Source organism: Clavelina lepadiformis, chromosome 5, assembly GCF_947623445.1.
Source record: "Clavelina lepadiformis chromosome 5, kaClaLepa1.1, whole genome shotgun sequence".
Taxonomy (NCBI): Eukaryota; Metazoa; Chordata; class Ascidiacea; order Aplousobranchia; family Clavelinidae; genus Clavelina; species Clavelina lepadiformis.
In genome coordinates, this window is record NC_135244.1 from 1,926,767 (window position 1) to 1,939,559 (window position 12,793).

The 12,793-nt window shown below is 36.4% G+C and overlaps 1 protein-coding gene across 1 annotated transcript; it reads left to right on the plus strand.

Moving 5' to 3' along the window:
• The first annotated feature begins 325 nt into the window (after nucleotides 1-325).
• On the plus strand, nucleotides 326-9,537 carry LOC143459502 (ephrin type-B receptor 1-B-like). Its single transcript, XM_076956693.1, has 20 exons — nucleotides 326-800; nucleotides 1,021-1,121; nucleotides 1,391-1,520; nucleotides 1,771-1,955; nucleotides 2,123-2,374; nucleotides 2,651-2,838; nucleotides 2,954-3,165; nucleotides 3,341-3,439; nucleotides 3,946-4,247; nucleotides 4,327-4,491; nucleotides 4,775-4,937; nucleotides 5,057-5,196; nucleotides 5,519-5,648; nucleotides 5,970-6,119; nucleotides 6,333-6,406; nucleotides 6,660-6,910; nucleotides 7,123-7,312; nucleotides 7,503-7,634; nucleotides 7,788-7,939; nucleotides 8,409-9,537. The coding sequence occupies exons 1-20, from the start codon at nucleotides 686-688 to the stop codon at nucleotides 8,800-8,802; spliced, it is 3,525 nt and encodes a 1,174-aa protein (XP_076812808.1). The 5' UTR covers nucleotides 326-685; the 3' UTR covers nucleotides 8,803-9,537.
• The last annotated feature ends 3,256 nt before the right edge of the window (nucleotides 9,538-12,793 follow it).

Genomic DNA, 12,793 nt, shown 5'->3' on the forward strand with positions numbered 1-12,793 from the left:
AATGGAGTGCAAAAGTAAAAGAGACTCAATTTATTGTACGCCTAACTCCAGTTTAATCTAATCTAGAAAGTAATTTTGTAAAAAAAAATGCAAGTATAGCCTAGGATTTTCAAAGTTGAGTTTTGTTTTCAGTAAGGTACCAGATTACAGCATATTTCAGCAGCCGTGTTTGTACCAAACAACCAAAATTGACAAGTGCAGGTGTGAAAATGTTTGGATGCACTTAAAGTGCACAATTACGTGATAATGTACACAGTTTAACTAATTCGATCTTTAAATCATTTTAATTCCAGAAATTCTGTCCAAGTCATTAAATGCAAAAATACGAACCTAAAGTGTGCCACGGTAGGTCAAGAAAAACGCTGTTGAGTGCCCTTATGCCAAACTCTGCAGTCTGGGTAAGGTATTAGCCTACCACCTTAATCCATAGAGAACATATAGTGTTCGGCCTCCCATTAGAATAAATTAATGCAGTAAACTAAAAGATGGGAACCAGTTGATTACCGTGCATAATAACTAATTAACTGCTAACATAATAACTAACTAATAAATATTGCTTAACTTAGTTTATTTTTTGTTGTTAGCCTAGCAGATGTTTGCAGTATTAATTGTGCTTGTAGATTGCTTTATAGCCCAGCAGTTTTAATTAGACAAACTTAAAGGTTGCAGTTTGTCCATATAATGGATGAACTGTTGCCTGTTTATCAGTGCTAATGTTGCCAAGATGTACCAATCCTGCTTTGTAATTAAGACAACTCTCTATGCATATTTGCTTGCTGTCCATGTCTGCGCTTTTGAAGGTAAGATAAAAAGCTAGGTACCACAGAATAGTTTTGTAAAAACTATAGCGGCGTTTTTGTAGCACAAGTATGCTTAGCAGATTATAGGCGTATGAACACACATTTTGAACAGCGTATGAAGACACATTTTGTTGTGTGTTGTGATTCGTAAGGTGTGTTAAGTTAGCATTGCTCTAGATTCTATTCTACGTTATATCAAAACTTTTAACCTAAATTGCAGTGAATCTTCTTGACACTGCGACGGCGACTTCTTCATTGAAAGGATGGTTTGTGAGAACATATAAAAATAAAGAAATAGTTGACAATTCAACTTCATCTAAGGTCAGTTATGTACTTGTGGTTTTATTTGATTTGATGCCAGTATTTTCTACTTCATATTTGGACAATCTTAAGCAATAAGTCAATTTAACATTTCGAAAGTCTGTTTGTCCTCATCGTCTTATGCATATATATATATATATATATATATATATATACAGTATATACCGAAACGTTCTGCATATTATGAAAGTTTTGTATGTTGCAGCAAGGTAGTAATTATTTTATTAACTCTATATAATAAGCAATCATAACTGAGTTGTTTTTTAAAGTGGGAAGAACTGAGTTGCAAGCAAGAGAACCGGACTCAACGATGCTTTCAGATATGTCCCGAGGTACAAAGAATTGATAGACATTCGAAGATTCAAAGTTGGCTTCGCTCCCCGCTTCTTCCTGTTCGAGGTCCTTTCATATTTCTGATTTACTACAACCTTGTCTAATTGTAGTTATTGAGTTAGATATGCCTATAAATTGCAGTTTTGCTTTGCTATGTGTGAAAAAATGCAAGAGCCAAACAATTGTTTATTTGCACACAATTTTTGCTCCAGTTTTGTATTCTTCAGCACTTACCTGTGTCTTATACAGTTTTACATTAGGTACATCAACTTAGCGTAGGTTGTTATTGACAATATCTGTACATTGTTTGGTGTAGGAATATTTCGTGTTTATATTGAGCTCAAATTCTGGATGCGAGAATGTGGTGACTTGCAAGAAACAATCTGCAGAGAGACATTCAAGGTTTATTATCGACTGGTTAACAGCACGCTCAACCAATCTGATGAAAAAAATAAATTGAATGAGACATATTACAAAAAAATCGACACTGTTGCTGCTGAGGTGATTTGGTTTTGCATTTTTTAGTGATTTTCCTTAAAAGCAATCAAAATGCTTGATTCTTTTAGACACACGTTGAATGATTTGATTTAATATCAACTCATGCTGTTTGTTAAAGTTTTTACGCTTGCCCTGCTATTTCATTAACTATTTTTGAAACATAAATTTAGACTCGATTCATGCCGAATGAGCACCCCAAGCAGCATGTCATCAACAAAGAATTTGTCAGTATCAAGATAAGTGATGAAGAACAGTCGAAACATGGTGACCAAGTGGGATTGTACGTTGCAGTTCTTGACGAAGGAACTTGCATGTCTTTGTCGTCTCTACGTGTCTATTATAAGCTGTGCCCTGCGGTGGTAGCAGGACTTGCTTCATTTCCCGAGACGCACACTGGCCTTAACTACACGTCCTTGGTCGAAGTACAGATAAATTGTTTATTCTTGTTTGTTTGATTTTGATTAACTTTATTCATGTGTTATTATTATATTACACCATACTCATGCGTTGCACAAACTTCAGTTTTACGCTCGCATTTGTAGTTTGTGCTCGTTGTTGTACACAAAGTTGATTGAACCTCAATGAAAATTTTTTAATTTAATAAGTTTTAATTAATTTAAATATTAATTTAAATTTTTAATTAATAAGTTAAAATGCTGCAACATCTGTGTATGGTAATGACATAACTTGTGTCGTAGGTGAAAGGGTCTTGTGTCGACAATTCTGTTTCCTTATCACACGACTCTCTTTCGAACCACTCTGTCCCTCTGTATCATTGCTCCAGTTCAGGTCAGTGGCAAGTGCGAAAAGGCGACTGTCTCTGCACAACTGGCTATCAACCTGACATTGGTCTCAGATGTACTCCTTGCCCAATGCACTTCTACAAGTATTTTGTTTATTAGCACTTCATATGAATCATGAAATATATTAACTGAATCCTTTATATCAAATGCAAAGTGTTAATAATTTGATCCATTTCATTTTCGAACATTATTCTAAAGGGACACGATCGGAAACACAAAATGCTTTCCATGCCAGTCCAACTCCTTCACAAACCAGATCGGTTCCATTCGCTGTCGTTGCCACGGCAATAGTGCTTTGATCTCCAGTTCTTCGTCTTCGGCATTGTTAGAGCAGGGCTGTCAAGCTTGTTCGAATCTACCGAGCAGACCTCTCAACCTTCACCAGACTTTTTACGTGGGGGATTCCCCGGGTATGTTCATTAAACTCTTTTGTTTTTGTTGATGCATTTTTTTCACGTAGGAAATTACCAAAAGCGCCTGTACTTTTTACCACAAATTACTCTGCCTTTGATTTTGAATATTTCTATTCAATCTGCTTAAACAGTTGCAAGATGACCCTGAAAAATTCTTTTACTTTTTACTTAGGCACACTTCATTTAAATTGGGATCCGCCGGAAAACTTCGGCAAATGCCGTGAGGTATCATACTGTGTTCTATGCCAGGCTTGTCCTATTTATATAAATGGTAATTGCTTACAATGTAATTATATAATTATTTCTAAGTTGCATAGATAATTTTTCTTCATAACTGGAAGACACTTTTCCTTTGGGGTGACATTTGATGGATGAATTTTTGTGATACTTATTTCCTATAATCAGCATAGCATTTTTGGACAATTATTTAATGCATTTTAGTAAATGCTTAATTTTATGAAGTACTGTGAAATGTGATAGAAATTGCAGAAATATTCCAATGGTCAAACAACCATATCTTTAATGTTTTAATCAACTCACTGTTAGCAGTTTGTTGTCGTTTATCAACTTATAATGGCTTAAAATTTTCACCTAAGAAAATAAAAAGGCAGAAAATACGATATCACTCTAGCGGTTAACTTCTATTAACTTGACTCAAGCATCAGCTCCATCAGATGTACCAAGAGCTGGTCAAAAAATTAAATGATAACCTTAAAAAATAAAACCAGGTTTAAAACGTTTTTAACCCAGTTTTACTTTTTCATCTCATCATTTCAGCATCTACCTCTGACAAGTCCAGCTCTGATTGCATCTTCCAACATCACCTCACTTCTCTCAATGTCGATGGCCAGTTGTGCGAATCGATTCATTTTGATTCGACAAAATGCGGCTTGAAGAAACACTCGGTCACCTTGACCAACATGCGCGGTCAGACTCGCTACAAGTTCACAGTTGTGTCGATAAATCATCTCACCATTCGGCAGTTCCCCGAGTCGTTGATTGTGATTGAAAACCCACATAAAGTGGTTGAAAATGTTTCCAAGCATGAGGCATCACTCCATCCAAGCATGAAATCACAGGCAAGTAATTTCCATATTGAAATATTTCTTCAAGAAAACTTTTCATTCATTAATTTTGATTGTGCTTAATCACCTGCAGCTTGAGACTGTGCTGGATGCAAGTAGTTCTTCATTGTATTACACAACCAATGACACAATCCCATCTTCGATTGAAGGTTTACATGAAACAACATCCAACCGAACGTCCATTACTGTTGAGTGGGAAAAACCCTCTTTCACAAACGGCAAATTTCTTGCTTATGAGGTGAATAGTCTTAACCCCGATATTGTGCTGTGAAATCTAAATCTACAGTTAGTAAGTCACTGACCAAATTGTATTCTAAACAAAACTGGATATTAGCACTGCCTTAAATCCTTTTCTTTGTTCGGCTCCTCAATAAGGCTTTTATTCTTTTCATTGCTTGAAACTAATCTTTCCTAATGGACTACAGTTAGTTGTGAGTTAGTGTGTATTTTTTTCAACTAATTTTGCTCTATCCAACTGGTGTAATATATATGTGGAAGCGCTAACAATTGTATGTCCACAGGTTCGTTGGCAAAATGTCGACAACGAAGTAAAAAATGTTGCGGGCAAGGCCATCGATGAATCTTCCGCTTCAAAGATGATCGTGAACAAGACGAGTGCAGTAATCCAAGGCTTGTCACCGGCAGAGAAGTACGCTGTCGCTGTTCGAGCAATCAACTCAGCTGGTGAAGTTTTTATTTGTTCCTGTTGACTGCTCATTTCAGTTGATCATCGCTTAGGCTATAGTCATACTTTGAGTTGCTTGATTAGGAGAAGATTGAAAAGTACCGATCTATCTCATCAGGTAAAGGAGATTCAAGCAAAATCTGTTGGATTTCAACGCCCGAAACACAAGTTGATCTCAGAGACCTTGATGACATCCACCACAGACCTCCAAACAGCCTCGTCTACCTCATCGTTGCACTTATTGTTGTCATCCTGCTGGTAGGTTCATCTTCTCATTGGCAGTAGTTTAAATTGAACTATGGTTTTATTTAACTTAGGACTGCAATGACAGGCATGTTGGCTGATGGTGATTTTTGGGCTACGGCTTGATAGGAAAATGCTGTTTCAGTATCTTTTTAAGTAGCACCACACCATGTGTCGTGTGTGCTCTGTTTGTCACAAAAATAGAACAAATACATTTCCATCAACAATTAAATTTTCAAGTTGGAAACTAGATTATTAGCCAGAAAAGTGTAGGTCATACTCTCATGTGTAACTAGTTTAATTCATCATACAATCGTTTGTTAATGCTCTTGTTCAGCTGGCAGTGGCGGCAGTAGCTTGGTTCAAGTTGAATAGAAAGAAAAGGAAGAAAACGACCGGTGATCTGGCATTGCGTGAACTTTCAAGGCCTGGATCCGACCCAGCCACCACCTACACCGAGCTCCCAGGTAATTATCATGCTAACCTTTGTTGTATGTGTTATATGACAATACTTTTCATGTTATCAAACAATAACGTTATAATAGTAGTCTCTTAAACATGTAGGCATTCTCAAACACCTTGATAATATAAACTGTAAATGGTGTTAATTTTTATGTGGTATTATTGCTAATGAAAATGAAAACTACAATAACAATGGGGTAAATTATCGCAAAAAAATGAAATTTTATCAAGTACAACTTTAAAAAAGTTATGTGGATATCTTATATAGAATGTAAAGTTACTCAAATATAAACCGGACTTATCGTCGAAATATGGTGTTTTGACAGAACAAAGAACATACGTTGACCCGTATTCTCTTGGAGCTATCGTGCCACACACATTCGCTTGCGAGACTGATCCAAGTTTTGTGACAGTGGGGAATGTGATCGGGTGCGGAGAATTCGGTGAAGTTTACCAGGGAACACTCTTAAAAAAAGGTGCAAAGAGCATGACGTGACAGTCTCCTTTCTCTTGTGCAAAAATATCATCTGACAAATGTACATTAAATGAATAGAAACGTAAAATATATTTCATTTCTTGTTGTCTATAAATTATCACACATTGTGGATGACTGACTTCGTAAATTAATGTAAAGGACTTGGATTCTTTTGTGTAACAGCATGGTATTGAGTAAGATTTTGATTTTTCAGGCAAGGATAACTCTGATCAAGTAATTGACGTCGCAATCAAACAACTCCACACACAGTGTGAACCAAACGAACAGGTGATTGTCCAATGTGGCTGGTGCTTTATTAACCTTATGGTCTTTGTTATCCACTATGGCAACATGATATTATGGTGGTGAAAACTATTTCAAAACGTAAAGCTTTGCATAGTTCTTGGAAATTGATAATGCAGCGCATTGCATTGATAAGATAGTTTATTTTTCATCATTGTCTATTGAGGGACTAAAAATATAAAGATGTTGTGACTTAAACAATTTTTGTCTCTTTGATCACATCAGTTCTCTGCTTCAGTTGAATTTCCTCTGTGAAGCGATGGCGCTAGAGAGGTTCGAACACCCGAACATCATCAAACTCGAAGCGGTGATCACCATGACTCGGCCGTTTATGATATTAACTGAATTGATGAGTCATGGCTGTCTCCGCACGTTTCTACACAACCACATGGAGCACCAGAGAGCGTATCCGCCGGTTGTTTTAGCCGGAATGCTACGAGGGGTGGCGTGTGGAATGGCTTACCTCAGCCGGCTTAACTATGTGCATAGGTTTGTCAAGTAATTCTTGTAACTTTTTGTTTTTCCCCAAAATCAATACTTTGTTAATTTTGCCAAAAACTTCATAAACTAATTTTTTCCCATCTTTAGCACTTCCTTCTTTTAGGGAAAACATTATGCTCATATCAATATATAGAATTGTAGCTACAGTGAGGGTGATATGCCACGTTTGCATTGCGCAATGACTTTATACTCATTTGCAGAGACTTGGCCGCACGAAACGTTTTGATTAACAACGAACTCATTTGTAAAGTCGCCGATTTCGGTCTGACGTTAAAGCTAGATGACGAAGATAACGAAAATCACTCCTGCCAGACTTTCTCCCAAAAAGGTGGAAAGATTGCCATTAGGTGGACTGCTCCTGAAGCTGTGGCATACAGAGCATATTCTCAGGTGATGAAAGAAAGCTTCTGGTTACAAAACAAATGAGTATTGCTGATGTGTTCCTGCATTTTTCCATTGCTTAGGCGTTTATAACTTTGGTAGTTTGGGTATCATTAGCATCAGTAACCATTTTATTTATGATGAACAACCAAAAGCTACATGCCACAAATTGCAACAATATTGCGGTGTATTATGGCAGGCTTCAGATGTATGGAGCTTTGGAGTCTTCGCATGGGAAGTGACAACATACGGTGAAAAGCCATACTGGAACCTGACCAACCAGCAGGTTCTGAAAGCACTCAACGAAGGTTATCGCCTGCCTGCTCCTGAGGTAAAATGCTTCTTGTACTCTGTCCGGTGGTAGTGTAAGATTTCTATAAGTGTTGCTGAAAGTATTTGCAGTTTGCACAAACCTGTAACTGACTATTAACTTCACACCATGATTGTTTTGTAACATTTAGTTTTTTATGTTGTGATTTTCAAGGACTGCCCGTCGTATCTTCATCATTTGATGTTAGACTGTTGGCATAACGACAGACAAGCTCGGCCCACTTTTGTGCAAGTCGTAACGAAGCTTGACAATCTGATTGAAAATTCTCATCTCCTTGACACGCTTGCCAGTCCAGCGAGCACTGGGTAGCGTCACATTAATTTTTTCATGATGTTCGTAGGCCACTAAATTGTACAGCATAAGCCATTAAATAAGTTATAAATTCTGGATTATTGCAATGGAAATATTAAAAAACATTGTTACTAACATAAGAAAGTCTTGATCTGATGAAATACCCACTCTTATGCATAAAAAGTGTTTTAACTGTGATAATTGTGTACGGCCTTTACCCAACCCAAACAATGATGATTCTAAGGTGTTTTACCCAAATCTACACGACCAATCAAAAATTGCTAGTTTGTCAAGTCATTTTTAAACTTTTTAATCTATGTTATTCAAAAAGATAATAACTGTCTCTTACTGATAATGATCATGGTAACAAAGGTTGTCTATTTCTAACAAGTGTTCTGACCATACATTTTTTTATGAATGGACTCGGTGTCATTAGTTTTGCAGAGCCACCATTGTGATTAAGCTTGTGACTTGCATTTTCAGAGCGGATGAGATGTTTTTTGCCGAGTCACCTCCCCACACACCGCTACCTCTGCCCACTATATCCCTTGGAGAGGCGCACCACAAATACGCCACTTGCAGATTGGTGGAGGAAGAGAAAGGTAGTTTTGACAGTCTGCTGCTTCCAACGAACCATGACATCGCGTCTACGTCAGGATCAACAGACAAGGGGTACATGAGCAAGGTGAACTCACAAGATAAACTCAGAAGAAACAACGACAGTGTGTTGTTGTTTCCCGCTGAAGACACACAGGAGTGCACGTTGATAATGGAAGATTTATCAACGTCATCTGATGCTCTTCAGGGACCCACGTCTTCAACTCATTTGCTAACAAATGGCAATTGCTTATTTACAAAGTTGTCGGTTACGGATTAGCAGCTTTGCTTCTGTTTTTCTCTAACTTTCTGTACTTGGAACGTTGTTGTTACTAATTTTGCATCTACAGTAGACAATGCAAGACAGGGTGCTTTATCACCATATTTTATGTACGAAAAACTTTCAAGTCCGTGTTTTCATATATAACTTAGTTGTAGATTCACTGTTATCAAACGTTTTGTACTTAATCATTTTATCCAACTTGTTCATAATTTTTTTAAATCTTTGTTTTTTATGTTTTGCATCAGATTTCTCACTGGCCTTTGCATGTCGTTTTACCTTGTAGATTAGTTTTAGAACAACCAAGTGCTTAACATATGACTTAATTTTTTTTTATTCCACGACAAAGATTCTATTAGCAAAGATTATACTAGCTATCATGGTATCCTTACCTCATAAGCATGATCATGCCCGATCCTATGTTTGAATTTGTTTTTTTTAACGTGCTCATCCTACATGGCTACTTCTTTGATTTTGTCAACAGTTGTCTGTTTTCATCTTGATAATATTTACTCCTCTTGCCATTTAAGGAAAATTAGTGGTCAATCGTACTTTAATGGTGCTAGCCAGCCATTGCATCACCTCACGAGATGCCCAAGGCAATTGGGTTCAAGATTCAAGCTCTGGAGCTCATTCCCAAGCTGGAAGTTTCTTCTTTTGTTTTTATTTGCACTTGTCAAGCAATCTTCATCAGCTGCAAATACGTTTTAATAAAACCGTGTTCTTTTGGGTTCATACTTGGTTAATTTTTTAAGTTAAACAATCCTGAAGCCACAGAAAATGTCAGTTATCTATGTGTGCAGCTTATCAATTATTCCATTAAATCTAATGTTACCTGTTTTTTAATTCATTGTCACTTGTACATCAAACCGGCATGTTAACACTCTTCAACGATTAATATAGATTAAGCAACGGAAAATAATGTAAAAACTTAGAAAATTACTAAGGCTTTGTTTACAAAACGTAAGGAAACTTTCAGGTAAGGTAACTATTGGAAGTGTGTTATTGCGTAAGGCATTTCAATGCCTTGAAAATCAAATGAAGATAGAGACACACTGCTGCTGGACATGAGCGCTTTTTGAAATGTTTGATGTTGCAGATCTAACGAACGAAGCACGCCATCAAAGCTGCAACTATAAAGAAGATGAGGGGATGCCGTTGCAAACAATAAGTTAGACACTGGTCTAGTATGAACGGACCAGCTATACAGTCCGTCATTTGTGTCTGCATTGTTTAGATCCCAAATTCCAGACTTGCTACCAGCAGCTAAAATCAACATGACGTTTCTTGGATTAAAAGACTGAAGATTCTATTATCAACGACTTTCTCCCAAGTGCATGGAAGTTTTTTAATACTTTCTATGTATGTGTTAGCTGTAATCGAAACACTTGTTGTAGCAGCAGCAACACTAGTTTTCTTGGTTTCATTCGCAAATCCTTTAGATAAACGGCACTTAAACTGATTGTAGTCATCAAAACACACTTCTTCATCACTTGCGTTCTCATTATGATCAGGATCAAAACCTATAGCAACCATAGGGTGCTCATCATATGATATTGGTTGTTGAAAATTCAGTTTATATCCGTCAGTGTTTACACTGCAAGCATTTCTGAGCGCAATCTTTTCCGAATAAGTGGTTTATTTTGCAACCTGATTGACTTTCTTCTTGCTGCCAAGGCTTTTCCACGTCTTTTCTTTGTTGTTTTTGATGCAGTAGGCGCTACCTTTACAGGTTTTAAAGTGGCTTTGAAATTAGCAACAGCTTGATGTAAATCAAGGCGTTGAAGAAGCTCTTGCCTTTTTTGTTGAACCTTTTTTCGCCTTTTAATCACCTGCAAATGGCTCTTCTCATCTTCATCTGTATCCACTGAGTCATCAGAGGTTGAAAGATCTTCATTACTGACGTCTTTCTTGACATTTACTTTATAATCCTGGAACGAGATGTTTTTTGAAGCTGATATCATTTCTTTTCCATTATTCTTAGTTTCTCTGATGCTTTTTTTCAAAGTCCTTTCGTCGAAGGTTTCCGTTTTCGAACAATTTTGCTTTCCATTTAACCTTTTGCAATGACTGGTATCCATAACAGCAATCAATATAGTTGGTAACTTAACAAAAGAAATATGTATTTCGATAATTGCTACATCAACATGATTGATTTATGTTAAGTCTTTAATTCAAATTTGCTACTTTTTGAAAAAAATTAGGATCTCACTAAAAACCTGAAATAAAGGAAACAGATTTTGTTGGGAATCATAGTTTTTAATTTCAGCCTTTTAGTGTGTCCTAAAAATTATGCATTTAATAAACGAAGTGACTGATTCACCGCATGTATAGGTCGCACAGCCTAATGTTAAACATAAGCGGTTAGGTTACCATGTTATAAAATTTAAGTTTAGTTAACAAGAAACTGTAAAAAATAGCTTCGAACGCACAATTTTTTCCGTGAAATAGTGGCAGTTTTCATGGAATAGGCCTATGATAAAACATCCAACACCCAACTCAATTTTCAATGGATTTTAACATTGACCAAGTGAACGCACTTCCATTGCATCTGAGCGTTTCTGCGCATCACTCTTATCATTTGTGGTTGTTTGGCGCATCCAAAATCTTGCTGAAACAGTGAAAACGGCCATACTCTGCAGTCTGGCGTAACGTTACGTGTCTTGTGCTATTTCTGGCTAACTGAGCGGGGAACTACCTGGAAATTTGTGATTTAGAAGTTCTATGAAATTCCAGTGCAGATTAAAAATAATTGACATTTTATAAACAAAATGATAAAATCTTTTGAAACAATTTTTTTGAAAGTTTGTTAACTGAGATATTCTTAAATAAAAAAATAACAAATGGGATTAATTTATACAGGAATTGTAAAAACGAATGAGTCTGAATGAAAGGATAATACGGTATGTCTGTGACCGATCTAAATATAGTCTTTACGGATAATAAGAAACTAATACTGTAATTTTAACAGTTTTACACAAGAAAATACAAAATATTATAAAATACTTGTACATAATTAACTACACTGGAAATTTTTAAGCACGAAAGTAAAAGAAGCAGAAAAATATCTCATTGTGAAACTACTGTTCATTACTGGTCATCGTGGAAAATATGTTGCAAGAAATGATGTTTTACATCAATCCGTAAAGTCTTAATTGAGTTGCTCGGCTTGCCAAGCACACTCATCACACAAGTCATCGCAAAAATAAAGAAACTATCCCAAAATATACTTTTATCTGTATGCTATCAGTGTTTTGCAGTTTCATTCAATTGACTGGCAAAATCGTTTTTTATCCATAAATGGGGGTTATCAGTATTTGATTAGTATGAAAGTCGTAATGTTGAAACGCATGCCACTATAACTACAAAACTCAATTGGTTTTCCTAGCCAATCTTTCAAAGACATATTTCAGCATCTTCTCTATCTCTTTATTATAACCTGGCGTAGAAAAATGACAACAGCTACAAATAGGATATTTCTCAGCATGCGAAGTCTTTGACAACATAGCTTACTTAATCTCAAACCACTTACTTTGAAGGCTAGCCTAATTAACAAAGTGGTTTGTGCTGTGCGTTGAAGTAGACAATCATTTTGTCGGACGCCCATTACCGTAGGGCATAACGAATACGGTAAACCGCAAATAGATTAGTCTGTGAATTGAAATTTTCAACTAAAATGACAAATCTATACTAATATACTGTAGGTTAGCCAACGTAAGGAAACTTTCAGGTAATGTAACTTTTGGAAACGCGTTATAACTAGAACGTATTACGGTTATTTCCCGAAATAAACCACACATTTTACGTATTTTAAAGAAGCTCGCTAGTTATTTTGTAAACATAAACAAAGCCTATGTGGTCACCATGCTAATGATCACCTCTGCACAAATGGCACGATTCTGTTAAAAGATGAAGGCTGGCTGCAAACACCAGTTTAATGTTAGCTACTTATTTTTGCTAGATAGGGGAATGCTTTTCTGACTTCAACAAA